Below are 22,887 nucleotides of genomic sequence, written 5' to 3'. Positions count from 1 at the left end.
TGTAATAATGTCGGAACGGTCGGAAATTCAACGCTTTACTCTCATTGAAGATTCAAACGTACAAATTTTGCGTAGGTTGGCACGCCTGCATCGCAGACAAGAATATCGCTGCGGGATGATTTGGCCGACCAATGAGATTGAATTATTCGGCGCATGCGCGGCTGATTTTCAACTTTCAAGTGACCGTCCCGGTACAATCGGAACAACAAATCTGCGTAATATAAAACCCATACGGTTGCTGAAAAAATTGACCGCGTTCAAGATTTATCATTATTTTATCCAACTAGACGTAGAGAAAAATTGAAAGAAGAAATATAAAAAAATTAAATAAAAAAAAAAATAAAAATAAAAATAAAATTAAAAAAAAAAAAATAAATAATAATAAAAATGCAGATACGCGTAGAATCGTCGGAAATTTCAAGGCAATTTTTATAACCCATGCATGTTATACGGGTTTCGGGATCACTGTATTAATACCAACCGGTTTTCAAACACACTGACAATATTATTACACAAACAAATGCAAGCGTATATAATACGTCGACGTACCTTGACCTCGTGGTAACGCTCTTCCAAGTAGTAGGCTACCCCTCTTGCCTCCTCGTACCTTGCGGCCAGAGCGACGTACTTGTCGTAGTGACGTTTGAAGAGGACGAATCTGTAGAGTACAAAGGGATGTGATACGATTGTTACATACGTACAAGGTGAGTACTACAGGGTCAAGGCACGTCGAGGGAAAAAAGTATTCCTACATTCGGTGTAAACACGGTGTACGAATACTTTTGTCCTTGCCGTAATGGGGAGTGGTTGTTTTTTTTTTTTTCACTACGGAACATAAGATAAACAAGTCCGATTCTATACGTTTGTTTGTTTGTTACGTTAGTGTCCAGGCATGATATAAAACAGCACAGGTTTGAATAAATAAATTGTTAATAAAAAAAAAATTTTCCATTTCTTGTGATTCTGGAAAAAAAAAATGTTACCAAAACGGTGCGAGATTTCTTTTCGTAAAACGAAGAAGGAGCTGATTATGGAATGAGTGGGTAAAATGATCCGACCTTTTCATCGTTCAGCGGGATAATCCGCGAAAGGAAGAACGACGTTTAATTAACGGCCTGCGGTTTTCTAAGAGTGACGTCATGCGCGGGAGAGATTTTTGCGCATCCTGCATCGCAAAATAGACACGCGTGTATATGTACGTTATACACATGTACATAACCAAATACGATATATGTATATAATTGTATGCACACTCAGCGCGGAATTCAAACCTTTGCAAAGTATGTTTCGTTCTATTTTTCTGTCATTTTTCTTATTCGCAACGCGCTAAAGATAGTCCTGCATATAAATACTCGACGTGACTTGGATGTACGAGTTCACTCTAAACTGTACTTGTATCGTTGCACTCGCTTACTCTGCATACCCTTGACTTTTCCGTGATAAAAATTGTAATCGAGATTAAAATTAGGTTCGTATATACATTAGACTCTATCAAAAAAATGAGCTATTTTTGTTTTTTTTTGCAAAGCTCAAGTCGAAAATATTGTTCCAAATTACGAAAATAAGCTGCTGTCCAAGTTTCAGCTCTTAATATTAATGTTTAGAAAAGCCTCAACGCGATTTTCTATTTCCCATTTATATAAAATCGAAAAAATTTGTTATTTAAACTTTGGAATTTGATAACTCGTCAACGCATTAGTCTATTCATAAAACCGGAACGTATTTGTAGGGAACTCAATGCTCTAAAAAAAAGGTCATCTATCGTTTTATCGTAAATCTACTCTTTCGAAAGTTAGTCAAGGTTCTTTGTTGACCTTTGAACTCAAATAACTCTTGAAAGAGTTGATTTATCATAAAAAGATAGCAGACCTTTTTTGTAGAGCGTTCAATTCCCTACAAAAATACGTTCTCTTCTTATCAGTACAGCAATGCGTTGACGAGTTATAAAATGCAAAGTTAAAAAAAAAAGTCTCATATTGTTTAAATAGAAAATCCCGACGAGGCATCTCTAAATATTAATACTAAGAGTTGAAACTTGGGCAACATCTTTTTTTCGTCATTTGGACGAATATTTTCGACATGAAGTTTGAAAAATAATAAATAGTCGATTTTATGTTGATACAGTCCAATGTACACGATACTTGTTTACATTTCACGAGTATTTATTTATCATGCAAATTAGCGCGCTCGTTTTCCCTTCATTGTCAGTTTATGGTAATCGCCAACCACGAGTGGGTTAAAGAATGTTCGTCGTAGAACGAAATCTTGATGACAATGCGGCGGACAAAATTGATGATTATTTATATTTATAGATGATTCCTTCTTCGTTTACGCACTCTTCGAAACGTACGTAATTGATTAGATTCAACTTCGGCGTTACATTAGTATTGTACAAGCGTAAATGTAATCACTCGCAAACTCCGATTACCGATATTATTCCTCACGTATTTAAGGTCGAAACGAATTTTGTTTTGGCCAATTTGCGACGCGAAAAATAATGATACTCTGATACATGCATACCCGTGTACAATATATTATATGAGTAATAATCTAATCCGACGATCCATCAGATCTATCTCAGCATCAACCATCAGCGAGGAATTCAAGATACAAGATTAATTAAGCGGCTGCGTGCTACTCTGAGACCAGTTTTCGGATTATGCCTGACCAGAGTGATAATAAAACAGAGTATTTCATCTGACATTCAAGAATGAACGACAAACGGAACGGTCCTTGCTACAGATATCGATAAAAATTTGAAAAAAAATTCTGGCTCCCTCTGTCGGTAAGGTAGTGGTAGAACAAACAAAAAAAAAACAAAACAAAGCCAACTGTTTGCAAATTCGTTAATAAAGTTATTCAAAAATTTCATATATTGTATGGAAATAGAAAAAATTCTTGCACGCTCTGTCGATAAACTGCTGATAAAAAAAAAGACAGGCAACTGTTTGCACATCCAACTCAAATAATGCGTTATAATTATTTGAAACAATCGCTGTTCTAAAGCATTGTTCAAATTCTTGACTCTGGGTGGAAGGAAATTGAAGTAACTCAACGATGGTATATTTATATTGCTCTGTGACCGAGAGTAATCGGAAGATCTAAAATACACAAGTAACGGGAAAGAAACGAACCTGTACAAATCGTTTTCGGTGACGATATCACGGATGGAATCTTCGGGGTCAACGCGATCGGCTAGAACGCCGGGAGGACCGGGGGTTCGGTAACATCCCGGCGTTGACGGGGGGCTCGAGCATTCGTGGAGAGCGGTGGATGCGACCAGGTCGTCCTCCGAGGCGGCGGCGAGCATGGGGCTGAGGGGGCGTCCGGAGCCGAGGAGATCCTCGCTGCGAGAATGTCGCATCTCCGAGTTTCTGAAGGCGCTTCCACCGCTCCCGCCGCCGCCGCCGCCGCCGCCGCCGCTGCCGCCGTTCCTGTAAACCACCTCGCCATTCCCGTGATTACTTCCAGGGCAAACGAAAGCGCTGCCCGCTATCCCGATCAATAGGTCCGTCATTGCGCTGCACGAGCTCTGTGAATTAGCGAAGGAAAAATGAATGACAGTTAGAGGAGGAGAAGTATGACGAGAAGAGGGTGAAGAAGGGGGGGGGGGGGCGTGTTTCGGGCGTTCGTGACGCGGCGCACACCTGTTATAAACTCCTGTAGTTTCTTTCTCTGTTGTTTTTCCACAAGTTACGTCACGGTGTTTTAAATCACGATCACATTTACTTTGACACTTTTCACTTTTATTTCTGAACTCCTCCTCAACCGTCAGCACCCTGTGTGATTGAACGGCGTATTAATCAATATATCTTTTTGCATTATCGGCTTTAAAATTAAGAAGAGATAGGCAGTCAGTCCCGCGGTTTGTCGTTTGTTTGTTTTTTTTTTTTGTTACGCGCCGATAAAAACCTTCCGTAACATTTTACGTCTCTTTACGTTGTTCTTTTGTTTTGTGTTTGGGTGTGGGTCTTTTTTCTTATGAACTATTTCATCTTTTCTTACTTTTCTCCGTTCGTCACGAACACTGTTGACACTTTGGAATATGCACCACTTTTTTTTTTATAACATTTTAACGTTACGAAGTATAAAAAATATTATTCTTCACAGCTGCCTAAAATTCGCGGACACGACAATGTTACTCACTCGGTATTTTACGTATCGTTCATTTTCGACACGGGTATTCGCGCTCCATCTCTTTCCGTGACGCGACACCTTCGACGTTTACCTGCGAACTGGTGCGAACTGTCGCCCAACTCCCTCCGAACTCTATCGCACTCGAAACGTTCACCGTAGTCGCGTCGATTGCCGTACGACAACAATAATAACGATAATAACCATAGTATAGCAACTGAGATTTCAAAAATGGCGCAGGCACCGCTACCGGCGCCTTAGACGGATCTTCTCTATGCACGGCGGTGAACGACATCTGCCGGAACTTAAGTGAACTGAAAAAAGGAAAAAGTATGTTTACGGGGGTAGCAGACGAAGTTTGAAAAATGGCGAACGCGTTATTTAGGATAATTTCGAGCGAGTTGATAGCTACTAAAGGTCAGCAGATACGTTATGGGCACAGAATGCGAGGGAAACCGCCCGGAGTAGCAAGGAGCTTGGAACAACGACTTGAAGGTTATATTGTTTTATCGCCGATTAATTGTTCCGGTCTAACCTCAAAATATCATGGAAATATTGACTTTACAAACGGTGAATAATTTTCAGAACTCAGACCATATGACCCTGCGCTAAACTTTAAAGTGGATATTGGATTACCGGCTGTTCGAAGATCTAGAAGTGAAATTCTTGCTCAGCAGCTCGAACGTCGCAAGAAAATCCAGTCAGATCCCAACTTGGAACGACTTGCACGACACTTGCAGCGTAAGATTATTTATTTATTCTATCTCACGACTGTCGCCTTGTTTCTTAGTTGATAAAAATTCATTGAATCGTGCGGAACCTGCTAATCTTTCGTTTAATTTTTACCTTTCAGTTAGAATTGATCTAGATGAGACACAAAAGATATGGCAGCAGACTTCCGCAGCTGACGACTGTCGTAAAATTGCTGATCACTATGGCATCTTCAAAGACCTTTATGGAGATGCTTATTTCACTCCCAGAGTCCCACTGAACATCAGTTACACCATTAATGATGATGGAGATGTCTCAAAGGTATTTAGGGGAAATATTCTTAAGCCTCTCGAAACTAGCAAATCACCTCAAGTTGCATACGAGTCCGACCCAAATACCTTGTGGACGCTGCTGCTGACTTGCCCAGATGGAAACTTGGTTGAGGAGAATAGCGAATATTGCCATTGGTTTATGTAAGTTTCAAAAATTACTGAACAAAATTGTACCGTTATTTATTATCGATGGTTAACCCAGATCATACCGTGTTTCAAATTATATTCTACTCGATTCACGCGTAATAACAGATTATTAATTTCAGTGGTAATATTCCTGGAAGCGATATGGAAAAAGGCGAGCTGTTGATGGATTACCTGAAGCCCATTCCGCTAAGCGGAACTGGCTACCATAGATACATTTTCATTCTTTATAAACAAGATAAGCAACTTGATTTTTCAGCTTTTAAGAAGGAACAGCCATGGTGAGTAGCGATATTCTTAATTTGCAAATGAGTAAAAGGACTGTTACCTCTGGCTTTGAAACTATGGTACTTAGCTTTTCTCTGTTTCAAGCCTTTCCTTGAAAGAACGTAACTGGAACACTTACAATTTCTACAAAGATCATCAGGACGTTTTGACGCCTGCTGGGCTCTCCTTTTTTCAAGCTGACTGGGATCCCTCCGTCAAAGACTTTTTCCACGAAACTCTTGGTAAATTATGTATTCAATTAAATTACAATTTATTATTACGCAAGTAGCATGACTTGCATTGACACAACTTTTGAGGAAAAAGAATTAAAATTAACTTTAATGAAGAATCTGTACATAAAATAATGCAAAGAAAATCTGTCAGCTAGCACCGAGATTCTATTCTTGCCGTTAAACCATTTAACTGATGTGTTGTCTCTGTTTTTCATACAAAACTTTAAACAATGATGAAAAAATTTCGTAGCTATTCTTTGTGAAAACAAACCATCTAATACTTGTGCTCACTTTTTATTAGCCGAAAAAAATGTTATGGTTGAATGCGACGGATCGTTTCATTACAGGTACAAAGGAGCCCACATTTGAGTACGATTTCCCACCACCTTATATTGCTAAACAGAGGTGGTTCCCTCTGAGAATGCCGTTCAATCTGTACATGGACAAGTATCGAGATCCGAAGCAAATTCACAAAGAATATTTGTTGAAAAAATTGAAGAAAGCTCATCCATTTAAAGAGCCAGAAGCACCTCTGCGCTATCCAAATGCTCAATACATTGATCGTAGCGTTCCTTCCTGGTTGAACCTTGAAATAAGAAAAGATCGCCTGGGCTGGGGACGAATCAATGATGTTTAGGTTTTTCAACATCATAGGTATTAACATTACATAATGTATGAATATTATTTTTTTTTTTTTTCAACTGTAAAACGTCATAAAAGTCTATATTTTAGCAGTTTATCACATCGTTTTCATTTCAATCTTTCAAAAAAAAAAAAAACAGTAATGCGTTCAACATACGCAGCAGCGAGTGTGTGTCAACACATCGAAAAGGCGAATCTTGAAGTTTCTTCGTCTTATTGTACATGAATCAATCATGTAACAGTGCCAGCTCCTATTTAAGCTACCAAAAATGAAGGACTAGTAATTACCGTAGTTCTGTTTTTGCGGTCACGCATCAAAATAACACTTCCTTGTATAAAAATCACCTGTAATTAGACGGAGAGGAAAAAAAGAGTAACAAATGAACATACAATTTATTATTTTTTGAGAACAGGTACTTTATTTTTTCACCACTTCTAACCCGAGTGTTCCGATTACCACACGCGATTAGCTTGTATTTGATAATAAAACGAACGACTATCTTACCTAAACAATTCCGCTATTCTGATAAATTCTTGAATAATCAAAGCGTCTACCAGTTTGTTCTAAAGATCTTACTACCTCGTCCGAATCTACGATATCTCGATATAGATATTTAAGTTCAGGGATATTCGTTAATTAATTGACAATTGCGTAAAACTGAGTACAAGGAGAAATACTGTTTACACAAACCTGTATCGTCTGGTAGTATTCTCAATGTCAAATTGTAAACACGGTGGAAATAATTGAGTACACGCGGCAAAGAGTATGGAAATGGCCAAGGAGATCTTTTTACGCATTAATCGCAATAGAACGACGGCGTAACTATACGCATTACGCAACAATCATTTTGCGTACGTGTGTTTCTTTGTATAGAATTTACGCCAAGTTTTTAAGTAAGCGTAATCAAGACACGATCAGTCAATTTCTCGGCTCTCTATTATGCGCCGTTACTTTTTACCATTTGATTTTTACGTCGCTGTCGATAATTAATCATTTATGCATTGTGTAAGTATATACCTGTACCAGTTCATAAGTTATGTAATTCATCGTTGTTAGAATTTATTATTATTATTAATATTATTATTGTTATTGTAATTATAGCTTGAAGTTGTAGGAGATCTAATCGTCTACCGATATAATTTATCACACACATACACCTACATTATACTCGTCCAAAAATGACTGCGTTGCCGAAAAATACGAAAAGATTACCTTTTATCTCTGGTATAACTGACACCTGACACACACACACACACACTGTGTGAAGCAGGTACCCAAGTTTCCACATACATACATATGATATTAACAGGTGTATATGCGCGAGTGCAAATCGTCGGAAGTGTCAAGGTTGGGGAAGAATGACGATATATTTGCACGCCGTTGGCCGAAGGCATTGTCGCTCGGTATTCGGAGCCCGACGGAACGTCCGAAGTGACAGCGAATTATATTTAATCGAGGATTAAGATTCCCGATAGTATTGTTAGCTTTTTTCGTAGAAAATGTGTCGCGTTTCGTTAATTAGTTAGCTTTTATAAGTAATTTGAAAATTTTACCTCCGACAGCGTTATCAAATTCAATGAACATTGACGAATATCTTGTGCAACAAAAGACAATACTCGCATACGCAGTTTTACCGTTGTGCAATGCTCTATTTTTATTCTAATTATACGTTCGCCTAAAACTGTAAAAATAAATAAATAAATAAACAAATCTGAGGTGATGCGAACGTGAGTCGCCATTGTTTTACCTCGTTTTAAATTGGAAGAATAAATAATTCGTGGTAAATACAATCGAGTCGGTTACATGCAAGTTCTGCAGTGATCCGGGTTCATTTCACAGTCAGGTAAGATTACGCTTTGTTCTGCGTTTCGTACATCGATTTTCACATATTCGTTACGTGACGTCGATTAGTTATTATTTTTAATTGTTTAATTTTTTTTTTTTTTCTACCAACTAATTTCGCAAGAAGTCGTGAATACATCGCAGGTGTTCAAGTCGCTGACTTTACGCGCGATTATCTCTATTGTCGTTATCAATAATTCTGAATTAAACTCGGCAGCAAATTGAAATTCAATAATTATCACAACGTTTATGTGTATGTGTGTGTGTGTGTGCGTTTCTCTATTTGACAACGACAAACAGTTAATTTTTATTGCAGGTATAACCGTTTAATACACATATTTGAACATCGCACGTGCAACTCGTACGATAAGGTATATTCCGCTATTATCCGCAGTTCGTTGTGTAAGGTGCATTGGACGATAATGGTGCGGACAAATTTTAGTATTTTTCTCAATGATTTACCGTTGTACGGATGCGTCGTGGAATCGTGCAGTATAATTCCATCTGCGCGACTATATTACAGGCATTAAAACAACGTTGAGATTTCATTACCAAACCGACCTTGCGAGGATGTCAAATTTGAATCCATACGAGTATCAGAGAGAGCTCTGCGCCTCCTTATCTATTTTATAAAATATGTTTATATAACGCGAGCGTGTTTCACGCGTTTTTCCATACGTGTTCTCCGTACACAAAGTACCCGTTTCTATAACTGTCGAGTGAGGCTGCGAATGCGTATACCCGGAGTAAAGAAAAGACCAATTTTAAGTCCTAGGAGTTGAAAGTGTTCTTTTCTGCACTGCGCGCAGGCGCTTTCGCGAACAAATTTGACTTCACGCAACCCTAACCTCAATTTCGCGCTTCGTGAAAAAACGCGTAACGTACTCTTGTTATATAAAGAATCGTGTGCAATAAGGAGGCGACGGTTTTTTCGCCTCGCGCATTTTCAATATTCGTCTTCGTCTCGGCACCTACGACTCATATTGAAAACTCACGCTCGGCCCTAGAAGACCAAGTTTGCCTGCTCGTTACACAATATCCTATTTTCTACCTCACACCTAGATACAGGTATAGTGTAATGAGTATCGGTATCAATACCTGTATAAGATAGGCATATTTCACAATTGCCTGTAAGGCAAAAACTGCACCCGTGATTGTGGAAATAAAATCCCACAATAACACGATATACATAACATATTGCAGCATACTTGATGATATGCTAACGGTGTATCTATATATGCATTACGACCGAATGTCAAGTGGAATCTTTTTTCCGTACAATTTTACAATTATTTCCACCTCTTGTCACGTCGGCGACTAATTATAAGTATATATTATACGACCATTTGCGTAGGTATGTTATACATAACACATTCGTTTCCGTATAGGCGTATAATTAACAGCGATTATTCGCAGGTAGATAGAATGTTTTATTACAAGATGATATAAAATGTTCGCGCCATTCGTATAGCTCATGTCGTATGTATGAATCCATCATCGTGTATGTACAGCGTAGGTGCGAATTTTGAAATTTAATCGATATTATATATACACATATACATATAGACATATAAAATATATACATATACACACACACATGTACGTTATATACAGAAATTGTATTACATAGGTATACAGGTATCGCACCGTACTGCACGCGGTATAATAATACAATGACGAGCATATAGTGCACGTAATTGTTTGCTGATGAGTTGAGGTATTTTCAGGGAAATCATTAACCCAAACGTTTTTATATTCCGTGTACGATCACCATGAAGAAATATAAATATAAATGGCTCTTTGCGGGCGTAGATGTTTTTTCGTGTATTCGAGTCCCTGCCATACGTTTAAAATGGCACGAACATCGTAAACTTATACGCGTATATTACATAGGTATGTATTTTATTATAGAAAGAATATTATTACAGGCAACACGCAAAAATACTGTAAATATAATATAATAAAAATGTTTTTCCATTTCATTTTATTTTATTTTTTTTTCTCGATGAGCGAAATTATACTTGTATATACACAAGTATTGTATATTATTCGAACCGGTTATACGGTTCAGATTATCGAGCCCGTATAATTTATACATCTAATATGAAAAGTCGCAATTTTTTCAGAGTAGGCACAACAAACTTACAACACCTTACGCCACTTCGATTTGAGCTTCTTCAAGCCTGATAAAAAAATATCTGTACACGACAGAATTTTGTGTATGTTCTTTTTTTTTCTTGTCACCGCGTATAAACGTGCCGATCGTACAATGTAAAATATCGTGAATCGATTGAATATTTCTCGAACTTGGATGTGGTACTTTTATCTATCGATAAATTCATCCCTCCGCGTCGCAAAACGAGAACTTACGGTACACATAAGAAACATTGTGGTGATAAATTCAAATGAAAAAAAAAAAAAAAGAAAAATGTTTGTAGAAAAATAAATGATTATAAATTTGCGGACAGTTAGTTACGAGGTGTTTTAGTTTACGACGATGTGTTGCATATTAGAAGCGTTTTGCTACTGCTTAGCGAACTCTTGCAGACGTTGCGGGTTCGCATTCTGCAACTGTTGCGAGCAGGAAGAATCAGAGGAAGAAGTTTACTACGTTGAATCACACCGCTGACCGCATCGCGTGCATTATTAATATTGTACTTAAAATATTGTCACAATAATTTCTCGCAGTGACAAATCTTCGCGGGAAGATTAATTTTTTTCAGCGTGTATATTTCCTCGCGGTGCAATACGTATGCACATTAAAACTAACGCACACGAGACGCAGAAAGGCGACGCAAAGTGGGAAAAAACAAAGGCAGCGCCGGTTACAGTCATCGCATCAACTCCGTTAAGGTCAGCAGTCAGTGTAAAAGTTCCTCGGTGTGATATTGACGCCCGACTTTCTATAATCCGCCATTTTTGTATTTCGTGGAAATTTCTACTTTTCTTTTCTTTTTCCTTTCTTTTATTTTTTAATATATTATTCACTTGTGCGATGCTTCTGTTTAATGCGAAAAATTCGTAACCAACGATAAGGATTACGCAGCGATTGATTCTCTGTTCCCAGCTGCAGGAGCTACGGTATTTCGATAATTCCCTAGTGTTTAACGAGATTGAAGTTTTAGTAACGTTACCGTAACGAAACTTTGGGGGAAAAAAATTACTATTTTCTCAATTTTACAATGATTTCTTCATGAACTAGCGTTACGAAATATACGTGTGTTTCGTTTTATTACGGTTCAAAGAATTTCAGAGCAATTCCAAAATATCGAAATAACCGATTTTTCTTCCGCATGAAATCGTTAAGATAACGTTACTAACTTCAATACGATTAGTTTTCAATTTATTATAGTTATATATTTGTAATGTAATTCGAATTGTGCGACAATTTGCAGAGATTTCTACCTATCTTTATTTCTTTCGTTTCTTTTTTTATTCAAAATTTATAACGGTCACGATTTTATTTACGTGATACTCGTAAAATTTCTATATCTCCATTATTTCTTCACGTGCAAAGGTCTAATGTGATTTATAATCACTCTGAATCTCTTGTCTCTCGCAATCAACCATTTTATTGTTATAATGGTACTGATTAGTTGTTACAATAATTGTACATACACACTTGTGAAATTTTATCGTTTTCATAGTCACTCCGATGTTTTTTTTATCTCGCCTGTCTACCTGAACGCGAGTGATGATGTGCTTATGTACCGGGAAAATTTCAAACGTCAATAAAATCAATCGCGTACATTTTAATTGTATGTTTGATAGACTCGGAAAAGATGGTAATCATCCTTTTGTAATACATGCTACTGTACAGTTTACTTTTACCACGCAGAAAAGAAACCCAAGTCAAGTTCCTTGCCAAGGTTAATTGGCCAGCTTCCCGTGTGAACGTTATATTCCATACTTTTGTATATTTATATCGTGCGAATTTATGTATAACTATGTTGAAATAGAATTTCGCCGATGGACCCTAAGAATGACCAAAATTAATCGATTATTTTTCCTCGCAATCGGTTTTTGTTTTTCACTCCCATCAACGATGCAATGCAATATTAATTTGTGCGATTGGAGTATCAATTATTATCATTGCATTACTTAATTAGTACCTATTTAATATAATAATTGTAAGATAAATGAATATTTTTATCTGAAATTGACAAATTTTTCGAACTAAACTATAAATCAACAAAAAAATTTTCCTCCACTAAGACCATGTACTGAAATTTACGAAATTTCAGTTTCAAATGCACAGATTCAAAAAATGCGAAATGATCGATTACTCGATTAATCGATGCATCGATTATTTTTTTTGCCCAGTGGTTATCGTTAAATTTTGATCCTCGCTCATCTCAATTTTTAACGTGTTACCTGCATCGACAATCTATAACAAACAAGTGAGCACGTGTTTGATGGCAGGGGAAAAGAATAAGAGATTAAAAATTCAATTGATGGCTGTTGGTTGTGTTACGTAGATCACGCAAGAAACCGACGGGGTATAATAATTAACAAACGGACCATGTTATGATATATGTGTGTATAACGCCACTGCGGTAAATTATAATCAAGGTATCTTCGAAGGAAATATATGTGACGTATACACGTTTCAAAGTCTTTGAATAAACTTGTCTCATAGTCAGAAGCCGAGACTTTATTCGACGCCACAAATGCAGGCCAATAATAGCTCGTTTATAGCAATGGAATTTAAAAGAATACCGATTGTGCGATACCAAGCTGATTGTAATTCATTGTCGCGATTGAACAAATGGGAGCAGGTACCGAATACGATTAAGAATCACGCGATGACTGTTTTTTTTTTCTCCTATTACGCTACAAGAATTAAAATTTTCGGAAGGTCGTTACGATTAATCTATTCGTCCGCGGTTTGACGATTATTTTTCAACGTTCAAGTATAGAATCAACGGATTTTTATATCACTGGGATAATACCGATTTCCTTGAGAAGTTTGACTTTGAATAATTGTCTAATCTTTTTTTTTTTTAACAACTGGAATTGTTTCATGATGATCGATTGATTGATTGATTTTTGTTAGGAAAGTCCGCGTCGGATTATAAAAATTCGACTCGCAGATAAAAGGAAGATTCGTTATAACGGTAATTTATTTTCAACACTTGTTCTACTGTAGTTTTTCAAAAGATGTCAATTTTTCTTTCGTGATCGAATTTTTACAGTAATTTGCGGTATTATAATCGGTTTGACCGTCTAGAATTTTACAACAATAATCGGCTAAGTGAGCACAAATCGTCGAATAAAACGAACTGCAATTTTGTAAAAGAAACGAGAAAGTATAAACTGATAATCTCGATATTATCAACGTTTTGACGTACGATGGTAGAATTTTTACAGTTTCCCTCCACATAAGTATAATCGAAAAAAAAAGAATGGTATAAATGAGGTCGGTTAAGAAAACAGGGAGCACACGGTAAGAAAAATATTGTAGATTTTACATCTCATGTGGTGAATAAATGGGTAAAACAATTTACAAATCCGATAACAAGAGTTACAAAACCAATATTAAGAGTTACGATATGCTTTTAGGTAGATCCATCACAATCGATACGTAGATTTGACTGGAAAAAGTGTTGTCCATATACATTCCCCACGACAAATGTAAAATCTATCTTAAATTTTTCTCCACGCAGACAGCCGCTGATTCGTGATCTTTTCTCAGGAATTCTCGTTTCTTTCCGTACAAAGTCCGACAGCAGTCGTCGACCAGCCATCCGTCCATCTCATGTGTGTAATTATAATTTCTTTCATTAGCATACCGCGAGCCAGTTTCCGGGAAGTGACCCCAGCGACCCCGGAGGCTTTGTCGAGACTCGCAAGGCGGACTTGGTGTCTGTCGAGCTTACGAGCGCGGAAGCAGAGCTTTAAGAATGGACGTTTTCGTAGACGAAGAAACAGGGGAAAGCCTCGAAAGCGTGGCGCTGCGAGGGGCCGGCCAGTCGCTGACTCTAAACTTCACCGATCCCGAAAACAATAATCTCGAAACTGGGGAGCCTGAGGAAGACCCTGGAAACGGTCGAATTGTTCGCCGACGGGTTCCCTTCCAGGTAGGTAAAAGTTGAGGAAAGATTGTTCCCGTAAGAAGTCAAAGTCTGTTATTTCTTATGAAAATGCAAGTTATCATTAGAACTTGAGCAATTTGAGTTTGAGGGCTTTATTGTTGATAGTTTCAGGAACATTTTAGAACTTTTTCATTCAGATTGACAACAAAATGGCGGCATGGCGCGTAAAAGTAGCGAACGAGTCCGAACTCGATGGTTTTTCCGGTGGCGCGTCTCCTGACATCACTGTTCAACTTGGAACACATATAGAAAAATTTTGTCGACTCAAAAACACCTTTTCAGGTTCGAGCTCGTATTCCAAACGTTGAAAAATATTTTTGTTATAAAATGTTGGACTCGAAATTCAAAAATCTAACCACAAGCTCGAATCGATAGACAAGTTTTAAAGATTGTGTCAAAATTTCAGTCGTTTTGATAAAAATTGAGCTAGGAATCTTCGTCACTGGTTTGACAACGTGGCCGTTCGCTACTTATATTCGTCATGTCGGCATTTTGTTATTAATTTCAATGAAAAAATTGTAGATTTTTTTTTAAACTATAAATAATAAATTCTTCGAATTCAAATTGTTGTAAGGGTTTTCATTTTCTCAAAAAAACAAAATGCTAAATATAGATATGATTTTAGACCATCCAAGCAAAACCCCTCCCAATCCAAGTACATACATACATCCATATTCGTAAATTTGCAGAAGTTACACGCTTATGCACTTCCTGCGTTTCATTCCGATAATTTTATTTATTAATAACACCGACTTTATGTCTTCATGTGGTTATTCCATTATGACGGTGTTCACCGCACATCGTGCGAAACTCATAATTACGACAGTTGGTCGTGTTGCGTGAAGAGTTAGCAAGTAAAAAAAAAAATAAAAATTCAAGAGTGAATACGTCGACGTTGGCGACGTGATTAAAGAAGAAACGGCTAGGAGGCATTTGTTTCAAAATTGAAATACGGACGGTTTGCGTCGAATTCGAGAACAAACCTATAAGAGTGGATAGCAAAAGTTTTTAATCGTGCGTGAAATATTGCACCACAATATGTCGGCGTGAATAACAGAACGATCGCATCGAATGATGTTGCAATACTTGCATCATCGTTTGGAGAGAGAGAGAGATAGAGAGAATAATAAGATACAACATCCTTATTTTATACACGATTGATACTTGTTAAATTTACATAATATATTACAAGCACGCAGACATATCCTGATAGGTAACTCGTTATTAATACCAGTAGCGATAATGACGGGATATGGAATTGAGTTCAAAAATAGACGCCACGACAATAAATTGACTGTGCAGAAACTGCGTAGCACATATTTGCAGATAAGAAAACGATTATGAAGATGACAATAATAGTGATGATAATGATAAGGTGTACCTTGTAATTTTCCAGATACCTCGTGCACTACAGAGGCAAGATAGCGGAGAGGAGGAGGAGGAGGAACGAACGGCAGATCACATACATCAAGATAATCACGAATGTTCACGAGTAGTAAAACGGGTTTTAAGGCGAAGCGAACCATTCGGCCAAACGAATCCAACAATGCTACTTATACCCCTAGTATTTTATTTCCGTTGGGTAATCGCGATACTGATGTGCCTAGAAGTGTTTCTTCACGTGTGGGCCCACCACAAGAACAAACACCTCAAAAATGCGGACGTCTATTTCAGATCTCCGTTTCATTCCATCACTTCGGAATTTTGCGCATTGTGCCAAAGCGAAACGTGCATGGATAGGGTGGGAAAAATGCAGGAGATACGAGCAGGGAAATTTTTACGACAGTGCAATTACATGAAGAGAGTCGTTACCTGATTGACCCTAGCCACCTGAGTAATCGTTAAACGGAAAAGAATTCCATCAAAACAATGTTTTCCTGTATACGTACATATATTAATGATATTCATATGTATATATACATGTGTACGCGGTACGTATATATGAAATTATGTGTATATATCAGTTCAACACTTATGTTGCACCCCGCGAGCGTCTCGAAAGATCGGAAAATGTTTTACGTAAGTTCCGTACGTGAACAAATTGTTCCGGTAAAAAGTTGCGTGCTTTTTATCAACACTGTTAGCTATACTATCGGATTTGGAACTTATATTCAACGTAAATAATAAGTCCTGCTCGGTTTAACGAGTGCGATAAATAGTCGAATCCAACTATTTTTACGCTTTTGTATAACATGTGATTGATGTACATAATGAATTTCTTTTTTTACGCAGGCATATATGTAATTTGTGTAGATTACGTGAGGCTGACGAGCGAATGAGGTTCTGCACAGCTATGAAAACGACATGCTTTAGAATTCAATGCAACCTGACGAAATTGTAAATAATTCAATATAGCCATGATCTTTGACTTTAGTCTTGCCTACTTGTTTTTTGTGCCTTTTTTCTGGTAATAAATACAACTTTTCGTCTAGCGTATAATAGATATTAGAAAATATACAATTATAGTCTTCGTGTATGCAATTTTTTCTTCCAGTTTCTCCGAATTGCTGTGTAACGCGTGCAAAAGTTCAACCGCTCCTTATTTTAAATTGTTATTCAATTTGCTCGGGTGCATAGAAAAAAATACACACATAAAATTGTTCGTATAGTTCGCATCCGATTTTATTAGCAACTCAAATATTTAAATGTAACTCTATTCTATACGTATTAAAATATACACATACTGCTATTAACCGCGAGGTTTTAAAAATTTATACATAAATACATAGGTCTACCGGCAAAAGGCACCAGATAACAAAACATGCTGATATTTCGGTAGACCAGCGTTCGTTTTACAATGTATGCCATATTACCACTTCAATTGACTAAAGAGATAAAAATCTCATGTTCTCAAATTACTTTGTAGAGGGCTGAATACGCAAATAATAAATTCAGTCAAACTCGTTCCGAATTTGTCAAATTTTCAAATAACAAACCAGAGGTAACGAGCGAACCCTTTGTGATCACTATTGCTACACCCTCTGATTTTATGATCGCGAGATAATAAATTAGGAAATTAAATAAGTTATAAAATGTACCAGTCATTCGCAAGTCGTTCGATACTGACAGATCGTAGAGTGATAACTAATTACAATTGTAGATTTTGCGTGCACGCGTGCTATCGCATTGCTAAAATCTCACGTGTAGCTACTTGACAAATGAGCTCGAAATTCGAGGCGAGATGAGCTCTCCAAAAGCGGCAGCGAGACCATACCATAGCTGGATAATTGGGGCTTTGAATCCCGTGGAAAATCCGAGCAACCGCTCGCCCCGTAAAATTATTGTCCCTATAACATTGGACCAGGCTGCGAACGTCACTTGCAATCTGGTCTTCGTTAAGCAGCTTCGTCTGCGAATTTGAAATGCAAATGAATCGTATGATAAATTTGATAGTATCTGGAAAAATATTCGTACATGTTTTATAATATGTTAAAAAATAATCGTGACAAGTGTGATTGAATAAAAGTTGTAAACACACCTCAAGTGTCAAGTCTGTATTTTCCATGGGATTTTCCGACTGGAAGTAACTCCTGATTGTCGTCTTTAGAGTATCAGACTTAATCGTTAGTTCTTCAGTGAGTTCTTGACATTGCCTCACAGAATCTACGCCAACTTCTGTTAACGCAGAGTATATTGACTCCAGCTGACAAAGGCTCGTGCGCTGCTGATTCATTGCACGATCAGCTAACGCATCTAGAGCTTCATCCAACTCTGCATTTGAAAGATCTCCTGGTGCTTTTACTCTGAAGCCGAGCGTGTCGAATGTTACCGATATCGCGCTCCGTTTCCAGCCGCCCGTGTCTGTCACAATACGTGCAACAAGAATGTAATCGATCTTTATAAGGAGAGGAGTAACGGAAATATTGTGAAAATACCTGTGGTTTTCCACTCGAGATCCTTCAAGTGACCTTTGACTACTCCACTGTCCCATCCAATAGCAGCTGCGACATCAACGACCGGAAACTCTATGATTGAGCTGTCATCATGAGATTTACCTCGCTGTAGGTCTAGAGCAATCGCCATGGCCAGTGGTGCTGACTAGTAACAGAAATGTTAAATCTTAGAAGTTTGCTACCTCACAGATCACAATTTAAATCAGATGCTAGTCAAGTTCTAATTTTTCCTTACAGATTGAGCAGCAGCTTTCAGTGCGTTGGGACCGGCGTAGCTTGTTACTTTGGCGTTAACGTAAACTGATGGTAAAGATGTGATGAATTTTTTTGGATGAAGTTCCAGGTAGCAAAGTAGAGTAGAGATAATTTCTTGAGGAATGTCCAATAGCTTTACAGTTTCGTCTACAGGTATCGCGACTTCGTGTCCAGGACATCTTTTGTTCACTTGACTATACTTAGAGCCAGTTTTCGTGCAAGAACAAGGAACAAATACTTTCTGTAACAAACGCCTAACCATGTGTCTGTCAACCCCGTTGGCGTAGATGTGACGACGTAGCTCAGACTTATCAGCTGCTTCCTGAAAAGAGATAAATAAAGTGAAAAAGATGCGCCTAAAAAAAAAGTGTGCTTAAAGAAGTGCTCGATTCAACAGTCAGTAAAGTTTCTCACCTGTGAGCTTATGAACAGGTGGCAATGTGCTGGGAGACCATCCCTCCCGGAACGTCCAACCTCCTGTACGTATCCCTCAAAACTTGAAGGCATGTTGAAATGAATAACTGCCCTGATGTCGGGCTTATTGATACCCATTCCAAAGGCAACTGTAGCAACCACAATTCTAGTTTCTCCGCTCATGAAAGCCTTTTGTACAACCTTGCGCCGACTAGCAGACAAGCCTGCATGGTAGGCTTCCGCTATGGCAGATACTTTTTCATCGGCTCTTGAATGTCGTTTGGGATTCTGTTGAAGAACAATTTACTAGGTATTTGCAGAGAATTTTGACAATTGATATTATTCCTCACAGAATCTAACAAGGAATGAGTGTCTTGAAGTGGGATAGACTAAATAAATTTTCAACTTATTTTTTTTCGAAATATTTACTTTTAAGATATGTATAATACCTGAATATGTACTCACAAATAAGGATGTTCTCAAGAGTGCAGCGAGTCTGACACACTCGTCTCGGCGAGTGCAGTAAACAATTATAGAATCCAAATCTTTGAAACGGCCGCTTTCCAGGAGAGCCACTAGTGCACGATCTCGATAAGCATCTTTCGATACAGTCAATGTCAAGTTTCGGGGCAAGGGGGTATCGGAAATGACTCCAGCCATACCGTCTGGAATTCTCAAATGATTGACAATACTCTCGGCTGTTGATTTTGTGGCTGTGGCAGTGAGACCCAAGACAGTTTTAACACCTAACTTTTCTCTCAGTACTTTGCTAACCATCAGATAAGACGGTCGGAAATTGTGCGACCACTGAGATATGCAATGAGCTTCGTCAATGCAAGCAAAAGCAATGGGAGGAAGCTGCCTCAACAAGGCACCAAAGCCTGTCGATTTTTCGCCAGCAACGACAGCCTCCGGAGAGACGAGAAGAATATTTAGGGTTCCCTCCTTAACCATGTCCATTACTTTTGTACGTTGCTTTGCCCCCATCGCAGTGTGAAGGCAGGCCGCGGACAGGAACTTTGGAACACCGGTTACCTGGTCATCCATCAAAGATACCAGTGGAGATATGACCAGGGTGATGCACGGCGAATGCTTGGCATAAAGATAAGCAGGGAGCTGGTAGCACAAACTTTTTCCGGACCCAGTCGACAGAGTGACTAAAGTAGACTGGCCTGTCAATATTCTCATCACAGCTTTCTCTTGACCAGGTCTGAAGCTCTCATGGCCGAACTTCTTTAATGCGTCTAACACTTCATTTGGCGTTACTGAAAAATCAAACAGCAGTTAAGCAAACATACAGTTCGATAAATGGTTGTCTGAAGAAAAAACAAAAATGTTACCACTGTGCTCGTTGATCGACCCCATGGGATACAAAGGTTTTACAGGTCCCACTTCTGGACGAAGCAGTTGTGCCAGCAAGTGCTCGGGTACCTTGTGGCTTGAAGGGACGTGCTGGAAAAATGAGCATATTTTTACGACTTCCCCATCATTTTTTGCTCGGAAGTTAGAAATAAAGTGCCTGACTTACAGTTTTCGGTTCTTGGTATTCAAGATCCTCCTCGAAATCAAGATCGTCCAAGTTATCGGTGAGGTTTTCGTCGTTAGACAGAACTGCTTCAGGTTCTTCTGAATCATTTGGTACATCATTTCCATCTACTTTCTCTTTCGGTATCGTTGTGTCGATGGGTCGAGAAGCAGTTTGCGGGATAAGATTCAGTCTGTTTCTGTGCGCGCCAAGAACAGCTTCGTTTGCCATCTTAGCTGCTTCTTCAAGCGTCGGATATTCAGATGGCTCTTCATCAGCAGCCAGTGGCAAGAGATCGGCGGATTTCAGTGATCTACATTCTTTTGAAAAATGTCCGATATCGCCGCACTTGAAGCAAGTTAAGACTCCTTTCTTCTCAACCAAGTCAGCCAAGTCCAAGCCACCTTCCCCAGATGCCAGCTCTTTCTTCTTTTGCTTCCACTGATTTTTTTTGTACTTCTGAAAGGTCATTGTCTTCTTTCCACGGACAAATACCTTCTTTTTCAAATTTATTCTCACAAAGTTTTCGTTTATATTTCCAGCTGCTACTTTTTGTTCCAACTTTTCCTTATCAGTTAACTTTTTTTTCAATTTTATGCCCGTACTGGAATTCTTTTCATTTTTCGAATCTTCATTCGAAATAATTTGTGAGAAATCGGCAACTAAATCTCCGCTCTCAACTGTTGGTAAGGCGAATCGAGGCACTGCATTAACTGTCTCTACTCCATAAATTGGAGTTTCTCGCACATTTTCATCCACTGAATCAGTTTCATCAATTTTTTTCTTACTGTTTCTTGTCAGCTGTTTTCTGGCACCCCGTACTGCTTGTGTCCTCCTTGGCTTTCCAACAATCTCCTTTTCTTCTTCTACATCATCATCTGCAGTTTCTCTATGATTTCCTATATTTTCATCCTCTGAATCAGTTTCATCATTTTTTTTCTTAGCGCTTCTTGTCGGCTGCTTTCTTACACCATGTACTACTCGTGTTCTCCTTGGTTTACCAACTATTTTCTTCTTATCTTTTACATCATTGTCTACAGTTTCTGTATCATTGACAACATTATGCTTAATACTTCTATAAACTTTTCCTCTGGTTTGTCTATTTAATAAAGGAGGATTTTCTGGCAAAGAATTCTCAGGTGGAGGATCTTCGGTCTCAACAGCTAAGGATTCATTCTTTTCATCAGCAGGTGAAGGTCTTGTGACATCAATAATATCCTCTTGGTTCGTTTTACGCACTCCTGATTCATCAGTTCTTGTAATCAATTCTTGTTTTGCATCAATTTTCACAACGTCGGCAGGTCTCTCAAAGTGAGAAAGATTTTGTGATGGGTCTTCGGGTGTTGTAAAATCTTGGGAATTTGCCTGATAAGAATCAATGCAGGGCCGTTTAGCCATCTGGCTTTCTGCAGCATTGTAACTTTTCCTTTTGTTTCTAATACGTTTGTTTTTACGTTCCCCTTCCGAATCACTGTTACATATGAAATCTTCTTCATCTGAAAAAGACTGCGGAGTTTGCGAGCTAGTTACAGAAGTTGCGTAGTAAGGCGAATACAAGCTTGCCTCCAACGATTCAACTCCAGAATCGCTGGTCCCGGACAATCTATTCATGTTTCCTGAGAGGGGTTCAAGATTATTCTGCTTTGAGCATCTATCTATCCATCCGGCGTCTATTTTCCTACAAACATTGATCGTCTTGCCATCTATCAGCTGACGAATGGCACTCACAGACTGGGTGACTACTTTATTTTCAGCCTGAACAACTTTCATCTTGTCCCCAAACATCGGCTTGAAAATGTCACTTGGGTCAAATCCATCCTCTGCCTTATTTGCAGTACCGTCTTTCAGAGAAGTTAAGGATGTGTTGCTGTTTTCCAATTCCGATCTGCTCTTAGATTTGACCATCGACAGCGACTTTCTAGGATTTCTTTTGGTGAAACTAGTACTATTGAACATTTTTTGGGACAATTGAAACGAAGACGATCTACCGACAAGTAAATTTTGTTTCTTTTTTGGCGTAGGCAGCTTTTTCTTGTTCAAATGATCGCCCCATGCACCATCAGGATTTAATCCCTCCGCGAAAGGCACTGCCTCGAATTCGCTGTTTTTCATCGCTGGGACAGACTCTGGTATAAGATTTTCTGAATCGCGCGTATCAGACTGTGGGGTATTATGCTTATTGCAATCGTTTTCTACAGCAGATGTGTTCAACGTTGAAGTGGTCGATATATTGGCTTGGATATCATCGGAGAATGTTATATCTGTCAGGGTTGCCTCTAAGGCTCGAGTTTTCAACTTCCAGTACATTTTGTATGCGTCTCTTATGGTCACGTCTGCATCCTTGATGTCGTTCTGTGAATAACATATTAAAGGTTAGTTCAAGATGCTTGGAAACGAGG

At 38.4% G+C, this 22,887-nt stretch overlaps 4 protein-coding genes across 6 annotated transcripts in view; 2 read left to right on the top strand and 2 right to left on the bottom strand.

Annotated features, from left to right (window-relative positions):
* The window catches only part of LOC124174611, a 29,965-nt gene extending 25,679 nt beyond the window's left edge, over window positions 1-4,286 (bottom strand). Inside the window, exons 1-3 of the mRNA XM_046553881.1 lie at window positions 3,648-4,286; window positions 3,135-3,532; window positions 550-658 (exon numbers count right to left, since the gene is read on the bottom strand). Of these exons, the coding sequence (XP_046409837.1) occupies window positions 550-658; window positions 3,135-3,517 (492 nt within the window). The 5' untranslated portion in view covers window positions 3,518-3,532; window positions 3,648-4,286. The remainder of the gene's footprint in view (window positions 1-549; window positions 659-3,134; window positions 3,533-3,647) is intronic.
* Window positions 4,287-4,452: 166 nt separating this feature from the next.
* LOC124174614 (39S ribosomal protein L38, mitochondrial) lies at window positions 4,453-6,873 on the top strand. The gene is made up of 6 exons (XM_046553910.1): window positions 4,453-4,629; window positions 4,720-4,875; window positions 4,988-5,318; window positions 5,444-5,602; window positions 5,694-5,830; window positions 6,169-6,873. Exons 1-6 carry the CDS (start codon window positions 4,500-4,502, stop codon window positions 6,456-6,458), a joined length of 1,203 nt encoding a protein of 400 aa, XP_046409866.1. The 5' UTR covers window positions 4,453-4,499; the 3' UTR covers window positions 6,459-6,873.
* Window positions 6,874-7,501: 628 nt separating this feature from the next.
* Window positions 7,502-16,774, top strand: LOC124174621. Of its 2 annotated transcripts, none has more exons than XM_046553919.1 (3): window positions 7,502-8,307; window positions 14,094-14,386; window positions 15,798-16,774. In XM_046553919.1, the coding sequence occupies exons 2-3, from the start codon at window positions 14,210-14,212 to the stop codon at window positions 16,215-16,217; spliced, it is 597 nt and encodes a 198-aa protein (XP_046409875.1). In that variant the 5' UTR covers window positions 7,502-8,307; window positions 14,094-14,209; the 3' UTR covers window positions 16,218-16,774. The 2 variants fall into 2 exon arrangements, with proteins under 2 accessions (XP_046409875.1, XP_046409876.1); XM_046553920.1 differs by lacking the exon at window positions 7,502-8,307 and adding an exon at window positions 11,227-11,387.
* LOC124174600 (ATP-dependent DNA helicase Q4) overlaps window positions 16,637-22,887 on the bottom strand; it is a 24,429-nt gene continuing 18,178 nt past the window's right edge. Inside the window, exons 3-10 of one of the 2 annotated variants that reach the window (XM_046553842.1) lie at window positions 20,492-22,276; window positions 20,304-20,415; window positions 19,429-20,228; window positions 18,964-19,251; window positions 18,530-18,871; window positions 18,277-18,439; window positions 17,880-18,202; window positions 16,637-17,750 (exon numbers count right to left, since the gene is read on the bottom strand). In XM_046553842.1, coding sequence (XP_046409798.1) covers window positions 17,520-17,750; window positions 17,880-18,202; window positions 18,277-18,439; window positions 18,530-18,871; window positions 18,964-19,251; window positions 19,429-20,228; window positions 20,304-20,415; window positions 20,492-22,273 — 4,041 coding nt within the window. In that variant the 5' untranslated portion in view covers window positions 22,274-22,276 and the 3' untranslated portion in view covers window positions 16,637-17,519. Of the gene's footprint in view, window positions 17,751-17,879; window positions 18,203-18,276; window positions 18,440-18,529; window positions 18,872-18,963; window positions 19,252-19,428; window positions 20,229-20,303; window positions 20,416-20,491; window positions 22,841-22,887 lie in introns of both variants that reach the window. The other variant, XM_046553840.1, reaches the window with a different exon arrangement.

The sequence above is a fragment of the Neodiprion fabricii genome, chromosome 2 (genome assembly GCF_021155785.1).
Source record: "Neodiprion fabricii isolate iyNeoFabr1 chromosome 2, iyNeoFabr1.1, whole genome shotgun sequence".
NCBI lineage: Eukaryota > Metazoa > Arthropoda > Insecta > Hymenoptera > Diprionidae > Neodiprion > Neodiprion fabricii.
This window is presented reverse-complemented; position numbering and strand designations above follow the sequence as displayed.

Coding starts and splice junctions, on each gene's coding strand:
- LOC124174614 (XM_046553910.1), top strand. CDS start 4,500: ATGGCGAACGCGTTATTTAGGATAATTTCGAGCGAGTTGATAGCTACT. Junction 4,630..4,719: donor CTTGGAACAACGACTTGAAG/GTTATATTGTTT, acceptor AATAATTTTCAG/AACTCAGACCATATGACCCT. Junction 5,319..5,443: donor GAATATTGCCATTGGTTTAT/GTAAGTTTCAAA, acceptor TATTAATTTCAG/TGGTAATATTCCTGGAAGCG.
- LOC124174621 (XM_046553919.1), top strand. CDS start 14,210: ATGGACGTTTTCGTAGACGAAGAAACAGGGGAAAGCCTCGAAAGCGTG. Junction 14,387..15,797: donor GCCGACGGGTTCCCTTCCAG/GTAGGTAAAAGT, acceptor GTAATTTTCCAG/ATACCTCGTGCACTACAGAG.